Source organism: Lepidothrix coronata, unplaced genomic scaffold (assembly GCF_001604755.1).
Source record: "Lepidothrix coronata isolate B3197 unplaced genomic scaffold, Lepidothrix_coronata-1.0 Scaffold66, whole genome shotgun sequence".
In the NCBI taxonomy this organism is placed as follows: Eukaryota; Metazoa; Chordata; class Aves; order Passeriformes; family Pipridae; genus Lepidothrix; species Lepidothrix coronata.
Genome location: NW_016690246.1, coordinates 390,549 through 414,779, shown reverse-complemented (window position 1 = coordinate 414,779; position 24,231 = coordinate 390,549). Strand labels below are relative to the sequence as shown.

Sequence of the window (24,231 nt, the reverse complement as noted above, 5' to 3'; positions counted from 1 at the left end):
TCTCCATTTCATTACCACAACAGGCTGAGAAGGAGTCCTTGTTTCCCAAAGTCTAAGACCACCAAGGCTCTGTTTCTCCCACATAGTGGTACAAAGATTAAGAACAAAAAGCTCCATATTTTTCAAATTAGTTCTCATTCAGATTAATTTCTGAGTGAAATTGTCCCATTTCAGATCATTGTTCAGGGCAAATTAATTAAACTGCTCATCTGGAATAAAAAAAAAAAAATTAAAATGAAGGCTCATCTCACCAAGGTGGTTCTTCAGCTGACTTTGACAATTATTTCCAGCACCTCTGACAGATCTGGCACACCACTCACACTCCCGCTACACTGGCTTGCACATTTTCTCTAATTTCCTAAATCTCCAGTTGGTATTGAAGGATTAAGCGAGAAGCTGTGTTATTTTGCTGCACAGGGAACATAAGAAATTGCGGAGTTTTATAAAGAGAGATGGGGGATTACCAGAAGGAAAGGCAAGAGCACCATTAGCTCATTTTGCCCCTTGCCATCAATCAATTCCCAAGCACTTCAACACAAAGGATACATAACGCATACATTTCTAGTAACAATTGATCAAAGGCTTACTTCCCCTATTGGCACTCAGAGCATGCTGTTGGCTATAATAGTCAACTGTTGCCAACAGAACAGGCATTAAAACAAAACTGGCTTCTCCAGGAAACTGCTCAACTTAGCCAGCCTAGAAAAGAAACATTGCTCAACAGGTTCTCATTGAAGGATATCAGATTTTATGCCAATGTTTTTCTAAGTCAATGGCTGAAAATAAATATTTAGTCAGGCTGGTTCAGGACCAGTGGAGACAAGAGACAAATACTTCAAGTTAAATTCCAATTCATAAAAAAAAAATCCTATTCAAACAAGTTCCGGTTAGGTTTGACTCTGATGGATTCCATAGGATTTTCAGCAACTGCTGGAAAAATTTAAAGTGATAAAGTGTGAAAATCTGCAGTAACCTCAGGTTCTTCTGAGTGAACAAAAGTATATAAATATCTGTGTTCAACTGCAAAATCCTAAAGTCATTGAGTTGAAGGTTTCTTCAGGTGATCACCACTGATGCTGGTCGTCTCACCTGCAGAGGAAACAGACTACCTGTCCAGCAAAATTCAACCTCACCATTGCTGGAGTGGGATCAAAACAAGCACTGAATAGTGTAAAGAGGACAGAGTAAGAAAAACTGTTGGCAATCACAGGAATCTACTCTGGGAGAAAGCTGACCTCTGGCTGGCAAATTTTTAAGCAGAGGAAGAGAGATTAAATTTTAGTAGGCTGTAAAACTTTATGCAGACATGCACATATATTTTATACAATGACAGCACTACAGACAGAATTGCAAGACTTCTCAGGAGCTTGTAGATGTTCATCCACATGTTGGACACATACAGCTGGGGGTATGTTCTAAATATTTACGTAATGCCTTACAGAAGTGTGTAAATGCAGTCAAATTACATGGATCAAGCACACATTTTCTGTAAAGCCAGAATGAACTAGAAATACTCTTTAATTTAACTTAAACTCATTGACCTTTCACTGCCTGATAACTACTTTTCCTTTAGGAATAGCCACTGGGAAAAAACAATGGCTAACTCAATATTACTTTTATGATGCTTTTTCTTTAGCTGTTTTGACAGTTTTTAAAATCTGCAGTCATTAAAATAAGGTTTATACTCTCAGTGACACAGATCCCTCTGGCTCTTCAAAAATACACTGAACCATTAGTCAACGGTCTGACACATTGAAAAAATGTCATTTAATTGACAAAAGAATTCTGATTTTCAAACCTCATGCACAAGACTCATGGAGCCTGAAGAAGAGTGGAAGAGTGTGGTGCTCACAGGGCTGGATGTTATGATGACTGTAATTCCCTCAAGAGGATTTTCCTCTGGCAATTTTTCTGCAAAGGAATTTCTCAGGAGAGATGCTGGAGCAGCCTGCAGCAGCTAGCTGAACAGTGAGCTGAGGATTGCCCTGAAAAAGGGTATGAAACCAACCTATAGTGGTCTTTCTGAGAGTGCCTTCTAACTCAGTCCTAGCACAACCTTGTCTCCTGATGAAACAAACAAGAAAGATTTTCCTTAACTAACATTAGGAATGAAAACAAATGCAAACTTAGAACACTGCCTTTCACTGACTGAGTTCATTAGCTTTCTGTTGACTGTAACAGGTGTTCAGAGACACAGCTCACATGAACTCAATTCGCTCAGGTGTCAATACTGTAGAGAAATCCCACCGTACAAGACTACATGGCTTATGTCTGTGGATGAGTTAAATGCCTAGGTTCCTTCAAGTATCTGTGGAACACAGACACTTGAAGAGCGTAATTCATGCCATTCTAAGGTAGCAACCTCAAAATGGTGACATTAATTGCAATCTAAAATTGCTCAGGTTCCTCTGGGAAATCTAAATGAGACACTGAAGACAGGTAGGAGATACCCCACCGGAGTGATCATACAGCCCACCCACGGACAACACCACCTGTGTGCCTGGAATATTCAGAAGTGTCTGGGATTATGTTTGACCAAACTTACCATGATAAAAAGAAGGTGACCATCAGCAAGGTTAAACAGTAACCAGGAAATTACAATGTGACTTTTGTAACAAAGAAGGAGCCAGCTTGGGAAATTGATAGAACGTATATTATTATTACTGGTTGCCAGTTAATTGTATATCATCAATTAGACACTTCTGAACCTACCCAAGAGGCAAGGAGATAGAAGAAAAGAGACCACTGTGACTACTGAGTAATACAATTTTGAGGTTTACATTTTGGGATTTAGTGCGTCATAATTTACAGTATTTGTATAAATAGATTTTGAAAGGATCTTGCTGGTTCCTAGTTGTAGCCTTCAAAACCACATGGCAGACAAAGTTATCAGGATAAGAGTTGAAAGTAAGATTTACATCTGATGTGCCAAAGCATGACCTTTGGTTTCAAGAAATTACCCTTTTTGAAGTAACAAAGGGCATCCTCTCCAGATTGTTCTGCTATCCACCAGAGCTTTTGCACTCCTGATCAGCCGGATCTGCAAGGTCTCAAAGACAGTAATTGCCTCTTCTTGAAAACGGCTTGAATAAATTCAATCAATCTCTGAAAACTTTCAGCACAGGCTCTGTACCCGCAGTTCACTTTTGCACATTCATTCTTCTTACTGGATCTATCTTTGGTGAAATTTCTTCACCAGGTCCAAATACTTTTGGGTGTAAGTAGTTGTCCATAGGTACAAAAATACTCTTTTACACACAAACAAGAATCTTGTTGACTATATGTATGGAACTATCCAAATATCTAACATGTCTGCAAGAATACAAACTGATTCACTTTGAAGGCTAGGATAAAACATATTTAGCAATAAAGCTACTTCCTATATTGTCTGCTAGCACAGGTGGACCTCTCCACTGATCATAGTATATAGGAAAAAGTCGCAGGATGTGTAATGGGATAAAAATGTACCCATGAACCATGTACCAATGGTTCCAGAATAAATCACAGAGAAAACACTGCAGTAATTTATCATAAGTTTATAGCACTAGCTTAAAGTAGGTCTGTTTATTCCACTCCTGATTTATTGTTATGATGTGCCATTTCTCTGCAGCTTTATCATCGGACTTGACGAAGGGGGAAATCATGGTAGTATTCAGCTGTTTTCTACAGTAAATTTCCCAGTTATGTATATATTTTTCTTTACATAAGATTTTTAAAGACATGATATTTAATTGTTCATTAAAAAAGTTGTTAACAAAAAACCCCCAACCTCTTGTCCCTTAACACTTTCACAACTTATCTACATGGAGGAGAAAAGGCCGTCTGAGAGAGGTTTCCTCTAAAGCTCCTTGCTCTTAAGACTAAGTTTAAAAACAAAGAGCCACTCACCAGCTTCAGCAACCACTAAATTAGGCCATTTGACTGAGACTAAACAAAGAATGATTTCCCAACCCAGCACTAACTTCTTAGTAGGAAAGGTGATTTACTAACAGCATTTCCCAGCTCACTGCAAGACACAAAAGTGTATCAGCTTGACTAAGGGAAGCTGTAAATCAAATAAAAGGAAAGACGAGAAGAAGAATCAGGATAATGGAAGGCAGGTCTAGGAAAGCTGGGAGCCACAGTGGGGCATGCTTACAGAGCTTACAGAACAGCCAGAGCAAGAGAATTTGTGAACCAGGAAAAAAACCCAGAGACCTAAGGGCCAGGATAACAGGGTAAAGACTTATGACATATCCACATATCTTAGAGAAACACCAGTCTAGAGCTCTCCCTTAGCTAAACTGGGATGTTCATAATGAGAAGAGTAGAAAAGAACTCCAGAAGGAATTTTGACTGTATTTGTGCACTGCATGACAGGTTGACTCAGAAATGAAGAAGATAAAGAAGAAGGATTACTTATTCTTTCTTTTAAGATGAGAATTAGGGGTATGAAATCAAGTAACCAAGCAGAAGTTTTAAATCAAACAAATACTCTTTCTCAAGCAACACAAAAACAATCTGTACAGTCTCATTCCTAGAAGACATTGGGAAGATCAAGAGAATTGCACGGCATAAAAGCTCACTGGAACTTATTAAACATCAAGTTATATATTCCACTTCCAGTTTTGTATTTCTAACCTTGCAGGTTACCAGAAATAGCTATAGTCTGCCTAGGGACCAGCACCAATTTATGCTTGTCCTGTTACACGTTTTCATGATGCTCACTTGCCTGGTTGTTGCCAAGAACAGCATGTCAGACTAAGCATGTCTTTGATCTCCCCCAGTCCAGACAGACTTCCATTCTTAGATCAGTGAAAAGAGAAATGATAGGGCTCTAGATCCCATGAGGACAGAAAACAGAGATGGGATTTATATTATGTCCAGTCTCCCAGAAAGATGAGAATTACAGCATTCTTACAGAGCTTAATGAATAAATTTAATTTTAGTCCCAAATAATCCTGCAATCTAATTGATTAAGAATTGATGGTAATTTTTCTTTTGTGTTTGCTCCCGGAAGTGACTGGGCAAGAATATTAAATCAAAAAAAAAAAAAAAAGTGAGAACATCTCGAGCCTTTCTGCCGTTTGTAAACATTTTGCTCTTTATCTGCATGTATGTTTGCATTTTATCTCACTACAAATGTGTGCCTAATACTTGAGGTAGTATCAAAACCGGCCACTTGAGGGCAATACTGCAACTTAATTTCACGGTGCTCGGCTGTAAATCAGACCTCCACGTCATATTAAAAGCGGATTTCCTGTATAAGTGAGGGTCCAGTTTTATTTGCATGTGTATTAAGTAGAAAAAAAGTATTTTTCTTTATTCACGTTTCCAAATGCTTAATACACAGAGAGTTTCAGCGACAGTTATAGTGACTTACACCACAGCAAGATTAACAGCAAACTGCTTTAATAAAGTATGTTCACTTCACAACTGGAAAATCACTTCAGAGCTGTTTCATCTGAGCGTATTAAGGGTTATGCAAAAACACCAGTCAAGCAATTCAAGTCTAGGAGGCACCTGTCTATTTTGGATGAGCAAAGGGATGGTGAGCCAGGGGGCCACGGGATGTTGCCAACAGCATAGAAGAGCCTTCCCTGATGACGCAGGAGGTGCTATTACAGTCTACAAAAGTGCATCCCTTCATTAAGAACTGGGATCAGGTTTGGAAAGGTTAATGGCAGGGTAGAGTAAGCACTTCACAGTGTGTTAAGCCTTGAGATAATTAATCATAAATTACTGTTCTGCATACCAACTTCTACAAAACATAAAATTATTCAGGGGTCAGCATTCTACTCAATACACATGCATAATGTCGATTAACACAAAGGAAATTATTGCATACATCGACAGAGACCCTTCCCTTAATTGGTCCCATATGCAAAATAGAAAGCTTCTATTTTATTACTAATTTTTCAACACACAGATGGTCTAAATAAGGGGTTTCCAAATTCCCTCAAGGAAATAGGGCTATTACACAAGCCTTATATCAAAACATCTGTGTGGCAGAAAGCCATTCTCTCCCCTGCATCCCTTGCATGTTCCCATGCTGGGCCCAAATCTAGAGCTGCACTTTTTTTACCCATTAGCTACACACAAAATCATCATGGCAGCTTAGGATTTACCTTCTTTTGCTTTCTGAACTGAGATACTAAAATATGCATAATCCAGAGAAAACCTGGCAGTCTGTGAGCAAAACATACTTGAACTCTTCCTGAACTTCCATTTGACCAAGGCTTATTCAAGTAATCATCCTGAAGCTATGCCACTACGACTAGGATAAGTAAATATGCATTGCAAAAATCACTTATAGTAGTTTACTAAGAAAAAAGAAAGCAGTGGGGAATGCAGTATTATTTAATTCATTTTCTCTTTACACAGTTTCTCTTAATCATTTGATATCATCTGCTACCCCATCTCCAGTTTTCTTAAAAATCTCTCCATATATACCATATTCTGGTGACTACTAGCAACCATAAAGTGTCGTTGTACACAGGAGATCAAACTTTAAACATACTTAACATAATGAGTTTATGATAGCAATGCTTTAACCAAGTTAACCACAAGCATTGATGAATTTCTCATAGATAATATTTAATTACACTGGTATGAGACAAAAATTCCTGAACAGAAGTCTGTACACTGAGGAGGTCTCTAAATTATTGTGTAGCAGTGCATCAAAATTATTCTCATCTCTTCATTAAAAAAAAATAAAACCCAGAACTCAGTCAGCTGCTCTTGGGGAAAAACACATCAAACACTAGGAAATTTTTCCAGACCAAAATCTCCTCTATAGGCATGTTGAGTCCCCAGAAACAGTGATGGGTATTCTGTCAATCAGTGGAAGAACATGTCTTAGAGATCCTTTCTGTCTGTATCGACTATTGACAAGTTGGTGCTGACAAACCATTTCCATCCTACATAATAGAGCCGGCGGAAATTTAAAGCTTAGGAGATTTCTGGACCAGGTTCCTCAGCTGGTACAAACACACACAGCTCCACTAGCTACTCTGAGAAAGGAGATAACTCTGTTGGCATTGTATGTCCCACTAGCAAATGACAGCTCCATGAAGTTTATGAGAAACTTGACATAATCTCATCCCAAAGGATATCGATGGTTAAATTCATACCTTCTCCCAAGTATTACTTTCTGATGGGTGATCTGCCTGTTGCTTCTGCATCAAGCACAGACCCTCTTTATGATTTTCCCAGTAGTGCTTTCTCTCTACTCTATGAATTCCCAGCATCTCATTTCTCCTAGAAAATCCCTGACCCCTTTCATGGTCTTTATAGGGCGCACTGTGCTGAGAGAGTCTTACACACCCTATTTTCTATCATTTCATTAATTTGCATTTCAACCTCCACATCCCTACAAATGTGCTTTCTGTGGTGCCTATTTTTTGTTTATATCTCACCATTTTGGCAAGTTTGCCTAAAGGTGTAACACCACAGCAGATTGGAACTACTGCAGATGCACTGCTATCATTTTTATTTCTTCTTCAGCTGCCAAAGTGCTCTGTAAATGGTGGCTGGCACCCTGTTCAGCAGACTTCTCTCAGTGGGAATTATTTTACAGAGCTATATCACAATTACTAATGACTACTTCAGCTGCAATAGTGATGCTGCTGGATACTGTGCTATTTTAATAAACATAAACCAAAACTGAATCCCAAGGTTTGAAAGTGAGCAACCATTACTCTTCATAAATCTAAATAGAGGAAAATAGATGGCAAAGTAATATCTCCATTGGCTTCCATAGCTTCTGAGGGGGGAAAGAGAGAAGTAGGTTCAACTCACCCAATTCTGGTAATCCAGAATTTGGCATAGAATGTCATAGTCCACAGAAGGAAGCAGACACTTTTACCAGGAAACTCATCTCACTCCAAAACTAGTATCTAAACTAGGTGGGATGACTTGTTCTCTAGAGGTGTCTGTTTCTCCAATAACTAAAATTAGATAAAGAGCTTAGAACTAGGCACTTCACTTTGAGAGAGCTAAAATTGTAGAACATACCAAATGGCTAACATCATTAAGAGTCCAGACAGTAACACCACAACACTCGGACTGATCCAAAGCCAAGATCTGGTCCTACTCCAAGAACACTAAATGGCCAAAGCGCACCCATCCACTGACGGCTGCTGCAGGAGCTGATCTATGTGACCTCAAGAAATAACTGCTGCTTTGTGATCTTAAATCATCAAAAGGAAAGAAGAAGCTGCACAACTGTAGCTTCTTTACAAAGAGCTGATGTGTTGGAAGCATAGTTCCTTAAAGAAATGCGAAGGCATATTTGCCAGTTCATAGGTCTGCTGAGCAAACGAAATGTGTAGAGAGAGGGGTCTCTCCAGGCACTTGGAGAGAATTAATCCACTTAAGGCACACCCTTCTTCATAAAATCGAGACCATGAGGGGGTTTAGGGTTAGGGTTGAGAGAGTGAAAGAGCCTAGAGCCCCAGGGACACTGAGGCTGGAAAATGCATGGCAAGGGGATCACGGCAGGGCCCCAATATTGCTGCATCTGCACCTTTCGAATCCCACCCTCTCCATGGTATACTTCCTTCTCCTTATTTAGAAGTGCCCTGACCTTCCTCTAGTCTGTTTTACTGCACCTAAAAAAGGAATCTAAACAAACTATTTTAAATATTTACTTTCCTGTTTCACAACACTGTCAATATCCCAGAAAAAAGCTGTTACTGTGTGGCAGCACCCACACTGCTGTGCTTTAGAGAAAACAACCTTGCAACTGCTGTCAAATGTCACCAATAAAAATGGGCTCTGAGGCGTGCAAATGCCCCCAGTGCACAGGGCAATGCTGCCCTGCTTCATGAAGCAAACCCAATTTGTTCTGAGAAATGAAAACAGTACTTTACGAGAACATTCATTGTAGGCTGTGGACTGCTAACAAACAGGAGGTAAAAGAGAAGAAAGATATTCTCTGTTTTTCTGTCTGTGTACTTTGCCTGAAAGATGGAAAAAGTAGAAAACAAAATGTTTGACCTTTATGGTAAAATGCTTCTTCTTGGGTGGATGCCAGACACTGGTGGTTGAATGAATGAATGCCCGCAGAGGTGTTAAGGATGTCACAAGCACATATGCTTTGATGATGACAGAAAGGTCTTGAGCTTTAAGGATGTCCTTGTGCTCTGATGAAGCCGATACTTGATTCCTGGAAAGTAATAAAAATACATAGCATTAATACAGTGCTTTTGCAAATGAGTTCTAAGAAAATAGTGAAATAGTGAAATTGTTGGAAAATAGAAATTAATCTTTTTTCCCTGAAGATAAGAAACACAGTAGATTAAATCAAGTGGCCTGGAACAAAGCTTACATGAAGTAATTTCATTGCTTTCAGCATTTTTAAATCTTAATTTCCAAACATATAAAGCAACTGTATTAGGAGGGAGTAAATTTTGAGAGTACATATGGGTAAATGCATTTTTGGAATATTATACTTGTTGCAAACCCAGGACATTCAGAGTGAAATATCAAATTAAGATTAATTTAAACATTAAAGAAATCCAAAAGCCTTAAATAACAGAAGTGCATAGTCAAGGTACCCAGATTTAACACTGATTAATACCAAATACAGAAACTCCACCAAACTCTGGGGAAAAACTGTAATATTGTTAGCACTTTCCTCAATGTAATAAAAGGACAGAAACATGTGGTGCTGCATACTTTCCCTAATGAAAACCATATACAATAATTCCAAATATTAGGAAAGACTAGGATACCTATAAATAACTCATAATACCTCAGTTAACCTAAGAATTATGGAAGCTAACTTTGTCTGAGAAGTGACACAGCTCTCTAAAAACTGGCCTACAGCTCCCATACTACACACAAAAGGAATGAGCCATAGAAACAGGACAGAAAAAAACCAAACTCAAGGAAAAAAATCAGTTATTTAAAAGCTCATTGCTTGGGTAAATATGAGCTGTACTTGGGCATATTCACAAATGCGGTTATTAATCTGTCTGTTAAAATCTCTGAGTATCAATTTACCTCATAGCAAATGCAATGGGAAGATGACTATACAAATTATGGCTCCTAAGGCTGATTACTTGTGAAAGACAAGGGGCTCTCCTCCCATTTCTGTGCAACTTTTGGCAATACGTGGCCTTTCCAGACCTCAGTTTTGCTATCTGTTAAGGAAGTCTAACAACATCTATCTGAAGGAGAACTACTTCTTCCCTCTGCAGAATAGTAGGTCCTCAGAGCATAAAATTTGTGAAATACTGTAATATAGGAAACAGCACTTGATAACAGACAAGTTATCAAGTACTTCTTCATTCTTCACTTGAGGGAGGATCTCTTTGCAAAGGACCACATATGTGTGTCTGTGGTAGGGGCAAGGTGAGGATGGGAGCAGGAAACAGCTCAGCCACCATGAGACCTTAACATTCAGGGGTGTCTCTGGGTCTGTATTTATCTTTCTAGGTTCTTCAATGCCCTCAACATAAAGACTTAAATGTTTACACTCAAAACATGTGCAAACTTGGCTAGTACAGAAACAAACATTATGCAAGTATGAGATGCAATACATCCAAATGCTCCATCTGCTATGGTCTCCTCTTTTGCTACATTCTGCATCCCTGACTCCCAACTAACTGCATGATGAAGCACTGGCAGTTCCTGAGGATGGGGTATCACGAGCTTACATCTCTGCACTCATGTGCTGCTTCCACTGGTGCTGCAGATGAGAGGTACGTGTCTTGTCAGTGCTTTTGCTGCCCTGGGACACATTGCTTGTGGTGCTGGCCCTTGATGGTCCAGGCTGGCCAGAACACTCTGGGGTGACTACTGGGAGTTGCAGGTCTGAAAAAGTACCAAGAGGATGAGAAAGGAAGTCAGCAGTGCATTGAAAGCAGCGTTCAACTCCTGCTACTAAGGTTAAAATGTATAACACATAATAGATAGGGAGGAGCTATCAGCATCAGCCAACAATGCAAAATAACAAATGCTGACATGATAAACCTTTTTTGATCTGCTATCAGGGAGTTTCTCACCCACCAAGCACCCCCTTCCAGCTGCAAGCTGCACACTCAGAGGCTTAGCTGCAACTCCCACTTTACAGGTGAGTGCAGTAATGTTCCATACAAAAAGCGCCCCCTTCTCCCTTCTTCAATACAGAAATCCTTTATTTCTAAATATAGAATTCCAAAACTTAGTTTCTCACAGAGCACAATTACAATTAATGAGGATAAAAAATTTATTTGACTAAGAACCAAGGGACTTTGTCACTGTAATATACTGTAATAATATAGACAGCTCAGTAAATAACCACATATCTTTGTTTCTATGTTCACTATTTAAGGCTACAATTTGTAGTTACTGAAACCTATGGGAGGCTTAGTTCTGCCATCGAATACAGGGGGTGCAGGACTGATGTACCACAGTCTTCCAGATTACTGAGGCATATGACCATCAGTAGTAATCAAAATATTGTGATGTGAGATCAGTCAATGGGTGGCATGTATTTTCTGCCTTTACTGTGCCTTTAAAAAGACACAAAGCCCTTATGTTGTATCATTATTTCATGTAGGGTGGTTTTCATTAACTCTAATACACCTCACATTTCAAGTTCTTAAGTAATAGTCAGGGAAAAGTCAAACTGTTCACACTACTCCCAAACCTTAATACCTTTCTTTTTAATGACATACTGCGTCATGCTAATGTTATGAATTTATTTGTAGAACTTCTCTTTTAAAGCATGCACTCTCAACTCTGGTACATGACATGAAAAGTAAAACTGAAGTTGTGTTTCTGGTGATGAGCTGTGAGCAGCCATTTAAGGAAAAAAACTTTTCATTTTTATAGAGATCCTGGTAAAATCACATTGTGATTGTCTATAATCATTGGCTGTTCATTGGATCAGCTCAGTTCAGCCTTTCAATCTCAACTGGGATCTAAAATTAAGCTGGTCTTCTGCCTTACATGCATTGCACCATTTAGCAGAATAAAAGGCTTTAATAATCAAAACCACGCAGTTTTTTAATAGAGCACGTCATACTCAAATGTTATTCACACTGGCATCTCTCTGTTGTGTTATGCATTATAGCTGATTTGGACTTTATAAGTGACTACCTGGTTTTTGACGGTACAGCAACGAAAACAGACTACTCCGCCTACTTGGCTGCACAGTGGTAACAGGAGTAAGCCAGTAAAATCCCATTAAGTAATTTATTTAGCACACTTGCTTCTGAACATGCACAGGGACCAGGTCTGTGAAATCAAGTGCTGTTTTTTCCATGCTTGCCTTGTAAAGACACAAGGACAATTTCCACCCTGTAGACAGACAATGCCATTTCACCATGGCAGTTTGTAATGGCCCCATGCAACTACTCCTATGCATCACTTTAGATATCTATTAGCATGGTAGTATTCTTAGGCTTTGTATTTAAGCAGTGGAGAGAGAGTGAGAGAAAGAGTGAGACAGAAAGAAAGAGAGACCAGTCCTTGGAGCACTAAGAGAAATACTGGTTTTGAGGGGCTCTCTGAAAGAGAGTGGCTTTTTTACTGACCGTGCAAGAAAACTAACCTACTTACTTGCAGCTGCAAATAATTCCCAGAGTGTAAAGTTTGATCACACAGCTTTGGTGTTCAGATAAAACCAGAATTATTAAAACACATAAAGGTCCTCCACAGTGCACAAATTACTTCAGAGATCTTTTTCTAATTTATGCTCACATGGGTAAAAAGGCAAGACACAGCCTTCTGCTGTTGCAACTATTTATGGAGTTATGGAGCCAAGCCCCCTACCTCTGTATCTTGGTAGTGTAGCACATCCACCAGGAACAGAACAGCACTGTAAGACTGTGGAGTTCAACTCTAGTAGCCTCGATCTTCAAACAGCAAGATACTGATCTGGCACATGGCTGAATGGAGGCAGAACTATGTTTCCAGACAAAGCTCCCTATAACATCAGGCCATATCTCCATGTCTACGTTAACAGAATCATGCAAAGGAGTACAATCACAGCTCTTCTTGTCTGATCATCTGAAAGCCAAATTATGTCAAAGGTGCACATTTTTCAGCAATTACTTTAGGTGAAATGACCATTATGTTGAGAGAGGGAAATACACAAAACATAATTTTCTTATTTAAAAGAAAGTAAACATTTCACTGAAAATAAGAACATGGCAGAAAAGGGCTGTTCAGCTCATTACTCAAGAGAAAGCAAAGTGTCTTTTCCTTTAAAAATATGTTTTTAATTGTGTTGCTAAGGCAACAAGTAAGCAGTATCATATTAACTCACAAGACAGAGTCTGAAAATAATGAGATGAGATTTATACCTATATTTACCCCTCCTAAATGAGAGTTTTAGTTGTTTCAGGGAAATACAAAAGACTAATTAATTTGATATAACATTAATTAATTTGATATAACAAAACAAAGTAAAACAAATGGGTAGGGACAGATGAGAAAGAGAAATGTCCTTGAATTCTCAAACTACTGGGTAGAAGATCCTTAGTATTGCCCTAAGTCATTGCAAAATGTCTCAATGTTAAAATAAAGGGAAACCTGCCATCTGTTAAAGAAGAGAAAGTTAAAAAAATTCAGGGTGCTAGTGATGAGCATTGAGAACTAAGAAAGGGAGAATTGTCATAAATTATTCCTCATGTTATAAGGCATTCTGTTTGCACGGTGCCTTACGCCGCTCTACTGGTTTTGTGTTGGCATCCACCTGGGAGAGAGTCCATTGCAAGGTGGCTGTAAGAAGTAGTGAGACTGTCAGAAGGTGCTTGCATCTTTGAGATGACACAGAGCATGTACATCATCAGGCAGAGTTAAGAGGGAGTGACAGTCCCTCAATTTGGTAAATCTACTCCTAGTAATCAATGAATACAATTTTCATAATAATAAAGAGACATCAGTAGGGCTGAACTGAGCACTCAGCTACATCAGTTCTCATGGCAACTCTTCACCTGCTCCTGCACTCAAAAGCAGTAACAGTGTTTATTAGAGCTGTGTATTTGTTAATCAACATTATCATCAATGAAAATTAGCCTGCAGTGCCTTTACTGTTTGCAGTAATTGCCATGTTTTTCCATCTTGAAATCACTCTACAAGCTGTTGTTAATTAACCAGTCCTTTTGAAGTATGTAAACAACATCAACATTTTATAATGGAAGAGGTGAGGCAGGCTAAGCAGTTGATATTTTTCAGGCAGCTTGGAAAACCAAGTTAGAAAGAGTTCCAGCATCCAGATTACATTCATGTCCAGATAACATCCCTGCTTTCAAAAATCCAGATCTTAAGACCAGTAGTTTCTGTAGCAGACTCTAAAGATCGAAAGGAAAAAAAGTAAACTACAAAAGAACGTTTTTCCTTTTAAAGTGGCTATGCAGTAATTGAAATGCTACAGAAACTGCTGTTTTTCCTGAGGAGCAGCTGCAGGTTTTGCCACAAGTACTTTTTGCTGCTGCCATTTGTGATGATCCTGCATAAAGCAAAGGGCCTAAGGCTGGATATGTGCTTTCACTTTAGAAAAACCGGAAAGCTTCCCTTTCTTGAAATTCTGGCTTGAAAAAGGTTTCTGATGCTGACATCTCTGGAATGATACCATCGAAAACACGACAAACAACACTACCTCTGCCTAGGGTGTTTATCATGAGGCCATGTTGATGGGTAAAGAAGCCACTACAGGTTCTCAACCGAATTCACACATCAGCCCTCTAACCACAACAACAGGTAAAAGACAGACCTAAGAACAGTTGCAGGGCACATCTGGAAAGGAGGTGTAAGATCCAACAAAGCAAGTCAACACATCCAGATAAAAAAAATTAAGCACCTCTTTATCATATGAACTGACAGTAGATACTGTCCTGTCAACTGCAATCTCTTGAAGTACAACAGTCAAACATATCAGTTAACAGTGACAATTTTTACCTAATGCAGCAGCCTCGTTGACATCTAATGAGGCCTTTCAAGTGTTTTACACAGCTATGACTCCTTGTTCTCTCTTTCAGTCTCCAGCTCCTAAGGTATTTTCTTGTCTTTGGCTCAGAAGTGAAGATTTAAGACATACACAATAAAGAATAGCTGATTTACGAGTACAACGTGTGGCTAAGCAAAAGGTTTACCAAGACTTAGAAGTATTTTTGGACAAATTAAGACTTCCTGGAGCAGAGCAAAGCTGCAGCCACCTGAACTGGTGGTAAATGGAACACTTAGGTTAACATGAACATCTGGCAATCTGTAAAGGTGAGGAATTCAGCAGGAGAATACCCTACTGGTTGAACTAAGTGGGTAACACTCAGTTAAAGAAAAGGAAATAAGATGAATGAGAATGTGTCCTCTTCTTTATCTTTCCTTTTATAGTATCCTTTGGTGTTACAAGGAGGGTTATGATATAGTTTTGTTAGTTTCGGTTTTTTACTTTGTTCAAGATCAAACAGACTATATTTTATACACTTCAAACATGAAGCAAGGAAAAATCAAGACTATTTTCTGTGAAAAAAAGATCATTTTGTTTCTAAAGTGCCCATCAACTGTCAGATCTGTTACAAACATTTCAAGAGCGATTCAGTCACCTTGGGAGCTCCTGGTTGTTTAAAGAAGCATGAAGTTAGAGAAGGGATGCAATGGAACTGAAGTGCTGTGCTTTTTTCTGGGCCCAGCACATTGTTAATTTCTTTCATAAGGTGAAAGCTCAGTGCATTTGTACTTGTAGGGTGTTCATCTGATGCTTTTCAAGCAAGAAAGACATTACTTTAGAACATGGAAGTACATCGATCCTGAAAGTATACAGGAGTCCTTCCATCTGCATAGGCACCTTGTGAACTTCTTCCTAAATTTTCATAGTGGTAGTCTGTTTCTATCAGGAGCCTGAATTCTCTCACATATGAAAAAAAGAGAATTATAGTCACCTCATACCCTTTATCATCAGTTTCTATCACACAATATTCAGGAAATACTGATGTCCTCTCTGTCAGCCTTGCAGGTTTGCTTTCTGACAGGGCACCTCAGTGAATTAGAAGAACTCCACATTGCATCGTGTTCTAGGATCATCCAACTTCCTGACTGATGTGGGCTGCTGGAAAACAAAGAGTTTATTTGTGATACAGACCAGGCAAGCTGCATTGCTACAACCTGGTCTTCTTCTGGTATTTCAGCTGGACAATTTTCCAGCCCTTGTCGGTTGGAAAGGTGTGTTTAACAGCTGCAAAGATTGCTCCACATCAGGAGATGCTTAAAAAGCTTTCATAGATTCTTAAGCAGACTTTTGAGCACTCCAGGACTAAGAGATTTTGATCAAAATAAAGCCTAGTATCCAGTACCTCTGGCTCAGTCAGGTATAGCAACTTTCTCTAAGCTGCATAACTATGAAAGTAATGAACATTGAAAGTGTATTTTTTTTTCATTTTTCAATGTTGATTTTAGAGGATGGATGATTTCAGTTGAACCACCACTACTATGTGCCTTGAGACTTGTCACAGAAAGCAAACCTGTCTTATTTAATTGCTTCCTGTTACCCATTTGACCTATTGGATGAAAAGACTGAAACAAAAGACTCTCCTATTGATTATACATTATGAGGACGCTAAAGAAAGAGAGAAAAACTTTAACACTCAGTTTTATAACCTGTGCACTTAGAAACTGTGAAACTCAAAGTAGATAATGAGTATTTGAAGGAAATTAGGAAGATTAGGGCAATCCTAGCCCCAGTGAAGTCCTGGAAAAACTTCCATGGATTTCACTGGAATGTTGTTTCTTGTTTGATATTTAAAACTCCTGGCATGGTCTTGACATGTGTTTCAAGCTCCATTTGTGATGTGCACATTGCTGCAAGTTCAATATCCCACCCACTACTGACTATTGATCCATCTATCCTTAAAAGGTTTTCATATTCAAAAAACACAGTAATCCCACCCTCTGTAATACAATTAATCTGAAAGCAACCCACCCTGGATATTTAGAATGAAGAAATGTCAAACTACTTGTGATTTCTGAAAATTTAAACTATCCTAAATACATTTAGTATTAAAAGTCAAACAATTTTATAGTAAAGCAGATATAGAGGGAAATTAATTTAAACTGTGGGTTGAAATGCACTGAAATTCATGCCAAAAACACCCGTGAAGTTTCAGAGTTAAAAAGATAAAATGAGGATCATTTGTATGATGTTGTTTATTTTCCTCTTTAAAAACATCAGGAAATACAGCTTCAGTCTAGATCAATCATTTACATGTTTATTTTATCTCTGTTTTGACAGGTGAATTAAAAACAGTGTTTACAGTATTTATTGAATACAGTGTTTGCTTTTTCATTCCTAAAGCATCCTCACAGGTAAGCATTAGAGGTTTGGGGGTTTTTTTCCAACATTTTCCAGAAGGGCTGCTTCTTCTGTGTGCATCTTTCATACTAGAACTTAATTATACAGATAAGCTATAAAACTCTGGAAAAACCAAGTCAGTGAAAATGCTGGCTGATTACATGATTACATGATTAGAGCCACAATTCTGTACTAGTAACAGGGTAGAATATAGAATAGTGTAGGCCAAGTAATTAAATTAATTTGGCTGCTTTACTTCTTTTCAGACTACTCATATTTATTGTTCTTACAGAAGTACGTTCTTGTCCTAGCTGAGATCTGTCACTGTTGTAAAACCAAAGAAGCCCACATAGTTTATAATCAAATTAACTGAAAAGAATCAGATATTGGTTTTATTGGCCATTCTTGAGACTCTTAGCAGCTTCAGTAGCAGAAAGGTAGTAGGCACAAACCTGATCAGAGCTGGTGTGCAAACATTTACAGGGACCAACTGGCAAAAGAAATTATAACCAAAATTAAAAAATCATGTTCCAGTCACAGAGATGTTGAATTATTACAACAGAAAACAAATTTAATCTATAGCTTCTCTTGTCCATAGGTGGCTCCACTGGGTCTTGCTTCCTACTATCAGCTTGTAACCCTTCCTGCTGAATCCACAGTAACCCAGGGACACTGGGGACAGGCAAGAGAGATTTGCTAGGCAGGAGGAGAGGAAAGCTGGCATGGGGTTAGCACCAGACCATAAACATATCACATAGTGAGAGCACAGTCACAGAGCTGGACTATCTTGGCTCTCCCTCCTACACAATTTCATTAGGACTACGCCCATCCCAAGACCTTCTGTGTGATTAATGCTGTTGGCCAGTCCAGCAGGTGATCAGAAAAGCACATAAGGCTGGTAAACACTTGTAAAGTCTCTGCACTAGTGACACTAATAAAAAGAAACACAGAAGCTGTATAGCAAAAGTATTTCTCAAAAAAAGGATCAGTGATCTGTGTGAGTAGAGAAAACAACTATGCATGGCACAGGCTGGGCCCTGGAAGTGATGAAGCAAGACAAATGCTTATATGGGAAGACAGACTAGTTTGAAATCCTTAGGGAACAGGAAAATCAGAATTGCTATAAGCAATTCTACTATTTTCCCAGGCAAAACCTGTTAAAGAGACTATTTGTTGTACATGCATCAGGGTGCCTTTCCTGTGCCTTAAACTGAATCTGAGGAACTCTGCTCACACTGTGGACCTTAGTCCTCTTCATCTCTCATCTGAGCGTAGTTCCAGGAGGCAGCCAAGTGCAGTTTTTAATGCACCTGTGGTGTGATACCAAGTATGAACACCTGAAATCTCTCTGACAGTTGTTTTCCAACCTCAGAAAGCTTCTAGGTTTGGGTTGTTTGCAGGAAGATTTAATTTCCAGATCACTGCAACTGCTGCAGCTTTTGCTGACCTGAACAATAAATGCCAGGAGCCTTCCTTCATCATCCATTAGCCATACCAGAACCTCCTCATGGCCCAAGTCCCATATAGTGAGCAGAGATCAGGCGCTTGATTAAAAACTGGGCCAAATGCCCTGTAAAAGCAGAAGTGAAACCAATCTTCTCATACTGAGGAGCAAGCACTTATCAGTGTTGAAATTTAGGATTTGTTACTATTCTTATCCTTCCTTAACCTCCTTGCTTCTCTCCTAGAAAGCAGTCATCACTGGTATGTGCATAATTTTTCCCCCCATAGAGACAGAAGGAATATGAAGTGTGAGACTGACAAAAATATTTTCCATTAGAGACAAAGCAAAGAAACAAGCACTGGCATAGTACTTTCTACAAAACCATTTTCTTTCTTATAAAACAGGGGTATGAGAATGGGCGTGCTCTCTTAAATACAAAACCTATCAGTTTAAGAGTTGTGCAACAAGAAATAGAATAACATTTTTTAAAAAAAACCTTTAGCACTGATTATCCATATCAACACTGTCACAGCACATAGTAAATCCAGTAGTCCCATCCTGTCAGCCTTTCTGCCTGATATTTCTTTCTACAGCTTACTATGTCTTTAATAAGATGGCATAATTCTTTGTGTTTTCACTTTTACAGGAAATTGCTTGGCTCCTTGGAGGTTAACTAAATGACAAACACAGTAATAACAAACCCACTGATCCTCTTCAACAGGAATTGCAGAGAAGCCCTGTTGACTCAAACACACAAGAGTGAAAGTACATGACTGATTTGAAAGGAAACAAACTGTTCTGTGAGGAAATACTGATGAAAACCATTATTTCTGTGAAAAACTTTAAAATTAAGCATCAAACATCCTATTAAATGACAACTTAACAGTTGTTGGAAAGAAAGATCTATTGGAGAATACAAGCAAAAGGAAGTAGAAAGAACTGGCTTTATCAGGTGAATGGAAGGGGAGCATCTGAAATCTTGCCTCTAGAAGTTTGCTTTAACTAATGCCTTTTTGTCCATTTAACCTGAAATCAAGTTATTTACCCTTCTGATTCTAATTTCACCTTCTATGGATGAATTTCACTCATATAAAATTACATTTCACATATCCAGTGATACTAAATGGGATTAATTTCTGAGTTGAAACACTTTGAGATCCGGCCCACACAAAGATGACCCCGCTTACCAGAGTCTAAGACATCAGTGTAGTCTATACAGTCAGTGTGGAGCAATTCAGCTAACCCTAAATTATGCTGAAATAAATGCTCTTTTTGGCTTGCTCACTCTAAATACTCAGTGTTAAATTCAGGTACCTACAGACATACATCTATTGCTGTCTAGGACACCACAGGATACCCCTCTGAACCTGTAGCTGCTGGACAAAAGCAGATGGGTCCTGTGCCAAATCTGCCCACCCTACTGGGCGTGCTGAATTCTCTGTGGCATCTCAAGTGGCATAAGAATCTTGTGTTGAATCCGCTACCTCAGCCCCTATACCACATGCTGATGTGGAGACACCTAGATTTAAGAGATGGATTTTATTTTTACTTTAAAACACTTCAGCTAATTTAGGTTCAAAACCATTTTTACTGGTAACTGAAAGGTGACAGGTGATCTTTTTCTATACCATAGTCCTTCAGCAGACTGCTAGAATAATCCTCCATTGCTGGGTGGGCAAGATTCAGACCCCTGCTGTCAAGCACACACGTTACCTTGATTTCAATGGGTTTTCTGCATCAGTCACAAGGCCTTTTCTCTTTGCCAGGAGAAAAGAGAATTTTATAATATAAAATTTTTATAATTTTATATTATAAAAATATAAGTAAGTAATAAGATACTTACAAATGGTACTTCCCTGAAGAGAAAATGTGGTGGGTTGACCCTGTCTAGATGCCAGGTGCCTACCAAAGCCTCTCTATCACTCAGCTAGAAAGGTGAGAGAAATTGTAATGAGATGCTCATGGGTCAGGATAAAGATAGGGAGAGATCAGTCATTAATTACCAACATGGGCAAAACAGACTCAACTAAAATTTATTACCAGACAAATCAGAGTAGGATAATGAGAAACAAAACCATCTCTTAAAACACCTTCCCCACATCCCTCCCTTCTTCCCAGATTCAATTTCACTCCTGATACTCTACCTCCTCCCTGCAGAGAGAGGGGAATGGAGGCTGTGGTCAGTTCATCACATACTGCCTCTGCTGACCCTTCCTTCTCAGGGGGAGGACTCCTCTTCCTCTGCTCCAACATGGAGTTCCTTCCCACAGGAGACAATCCTCCATGAACTGCTCCAAGGTGAGTCCTTCCCCTGTACTGCAGTTCTTCATGAACTGCTCCAACATGGGTTCCTCCCGTGGGGTGCACTAAGGAACTGACTGCTTGAGCATGGGCTCCTCTCTCCACAGGTCCTGCCAGGAGCCTGCTCCAGCATGTGCTTCCCACAGGGTCACAGATTTCTTCGAGCATTCACCTCCCCTGATGTGGGGTGACCCAAGGGCTGCAGATGGATATCTGTTCCACCATGGACCTTAACAGCTGACTCACTATGGTCTGCACCACAGGCTGCAGGGGAACCTCTGCTCTGGCACCTGGAGCACGTCCTCCCCCTCTTTCTCCACTGACCTGGGTGTCTGCAGGGTTATTCCTCTCACATATTCTCACTCCTCTCTCCAGCTGCTGTTGTACTGTTGTTTTTTTCTCCTTCTTATATACATCATCCCACAGGTGCTTCCACCATTCTTGATGGGCTCAGCCTTAGCCACAGCAGCTCCATCTCGGAGCAGGCTAGAATTGGCTCTGCTGGACCTGAGGGAAGCTTCTGGCAGCTTCTCACAGAAGCCATCCCTGTGACTCCCCACTACCAAAAGCTTACCATAAAAACCCAATACAGGAGAAAACAACAAACAGCTTATCAGAAGTGGCATACACAACGTGGTTTTACCACAGTTTATGGACAGCAGTGGAAATGTGCATATTTGAAGGTGAAAGTTCTGTGTGGTTAGTGCCTCTGGTGCTTGTGGTAGCAAAAGAATAAAACCACTGCAATTGACCTTTCTCCAAGTAGCAGGGCAAAGTAAAATTTTTTAAAGGTAATCTCTTACAACATAAGCAGGACATACCAATTTCTGAAGACCTTGACTTTTTTAGAAATCTGCTTAATTTTTTCTGAAACTGGTACTATATCAGAATACTTTCTAATTCGCTTCCAGGGAACCAAGGCACTAGGCACCACTGAAGACATGCTAAAACTCAGACAAAACAGAATGTCACTTACCTGGTGTAATATAACTTCATGAAAAAACACTCTCATAGGATCTGGATAGATGTTTATTACACTGCATGTTCCTTATGATCAGTTTTGACAATGTACTGCCCAAGGAAAATCTAAAGGTCCAATTTAAACTGACCTTCAATGTACAGTTCTTTTAAGGGAAACACTTCACAGCTTTTAAATATTGATCCATCTTTAAATGAAACAGCACAAAAATTAAAAGGGAAAAATACGGTATACTTAGGTTAGGAACCATCTAACCTCAAATTTAATCAAGCATTCAAATGTGAAACATTTAATCTAAGCTACTTGTCTAGGCCCCATTTACAGTCAGTGATGAGAGGTAACTGGATAGTAAGTACCTGCAGAGGGTAATTCAACACACCTATTTTAAACACATATTTTAGGATAAAAAGAAATAGTATTTGTAGGTGTGTCTCTCTCTCCATTGACTTAAATGAAAGACTAGAATACTGCTGCAGAAGATACCTAACTTGTAAATGGTTAAATGAGATGTAAAGAATCCTTTCCTGTGTGTTAGATTTTAGCATAAAAAAGGTGAGAGAGAGAGGGGAAGGGAGAGAGGGGAGGGGGGGAAAAAAATTAAAAATCAGACATATAATTGCAAACAAGGTTAAATACTAATGGAATAAACATGGAGTTAGTTGTTATTGGATTACAGAACAAATCAAGAAAAAGACAAAATTTCTTACTAATAAAGTTTATATTGTGAAGGTAGATCATAAATTCAAAATAGCATCGATGATGGATATCGAGTAGTGTAACTGAGAACATAGTGTGTCCCTCTGTAGTGTAAATAACCCCAAGAAAGTGCACAATAGCTTTTTCCAGTTTCTATTCAAAACTGAATTTTACCAATGATAAATTAGAATTCTCTGGCAACTTGCCCATAACCTTTAAACTTTTCTGGTTGATGATCTTAATACACAAAGGCTTTATATCAGTAAATTATGTCTGGATGGGAACCAAACTCTGACTCCTACTCCTTCTCCATGCCACAACATTTTTGTAAAGCTGAACAAACATATTACACTGAACCCAGGGCTTTGAAGAGTAAACACCAATACACTACAGTGACACAAAACAGTCCAAAAATAAGACACTTATAGCCAAATTATTTCTGCAATATGCAATAGCCAAACAATGCAGTATCTTTACCTGAAAAGACACTGCATAACTGTACTCTATATTTAAGTGGTGTCTGAAATGGATTACCATTCTTGTTTAATTTTTTCCCTCTATGCATTCATGACTAAAAATAAAACAGAATTGTAAGCCCGACCATCATCACATATTGAATTTGAAGAAATTAGATTACCTGAAAAGGCTTTTGTTATCTGGCATAATCCCTCTTTTCTGCAAAGGAAATGCTGGATTTCTGGAAGTAGGTTTACCTGTATGTAAGAAGAGAAACTTTAATGATTTCATTCACAAAAGCATTCTTTTTCCTTCAGGGGAAAAAGCCTTCAATGGGTCTGTGTTTAATTTATCAGAGACACTTCATGTGCAAAACTCCTGCCAGTGTCAAAAGGAAATTACAACACTGCCATCCCTGCAATGTGGGATAATGAAGTTAAAAGTGTGGAGTCTTCCTCCATGGCCATCACAAAACAAAATTTTAGACCTACATCTCTCCTCCTGGCTGCTGAGTTTTCACCTGTTCCCTGTTCCCTTTTCAGTCTCTGCAGGTTCTCTATTCTCTGCAGTTACCAACTGCTTTCCCTCCCTGCATGGAAATACCTCATGCCTCTTGAATGACTGTACTTGGGGTCAGTGGAAAGCAAATGTAGCTGAACCACTTCCAGGCTCTGCAACAAAGAACTGTGTTGCACTGTAGTATGGACATACCAGCAGAGAGTAATATTACTCAATATTTAAAGCTATCTGAAGGTCTGGGCCATCTGGTTTAAGTCCCCGCTCTGCTGCAGACTTCCTGAGAGAACTTGGACAATTCCTTTGATCACCTTGTGTCTCAGTTATTCATGTGTGAAGCTTCTGGACATTGCAGCATGCTGTAAGGATTATTATATTTCACAGCATTAGAGGCTCAGATATGATAATATAGGCAGACTGAGCAAAAAGCAGCTTGCAGAAGCCTGGGATGTTTTATCATCTGAGCTCTGAATTCAAAGTATGTGTATTTCTAGCAAACTGGAACTGCTACAAAAATTTCAGTTTGAATACACTTAGATAAGGCATCCTGTCCCAGGGAACACCAGTGTACATGCTCCT

The 24,231-nt window shown here is 39.1% G+C and overlaps 1 protein-coding gene across 2 annotated transcripts in view; it reads right to left on the bottom strand.

Annotated features, from left to right (window-relative positions):
- The window catches only part of CPED1 (cadherin like and PC-esterase domain containing 1), a 148,458-nt gene that overhangs the window by 90,474 nt on the left and 33,753 nt on the right, over nt 1–24,231 (bottom strand). For both annotated transcript variants that reach the window (XM_017818173.1, XM_017818174.1), the window contains exons 5-7: nt 23,318–23,393; nt 10,644–10,800; nt 8,980–9,148 (exon numbers count right to left, since the gene is read on the bottom strand). In XM_017818173.1, the coding sequence (XP_017673662.1) occupies nt 8,980–9,148; nt 10,644–10,800; nt 23,318–23,393 (402 nt within the window). The remainder of the gene's footprint in view (nt 1–8,979; nt 9,149–10,643; nt 10,801–23,317; nt 23,394–24,231) is intronic.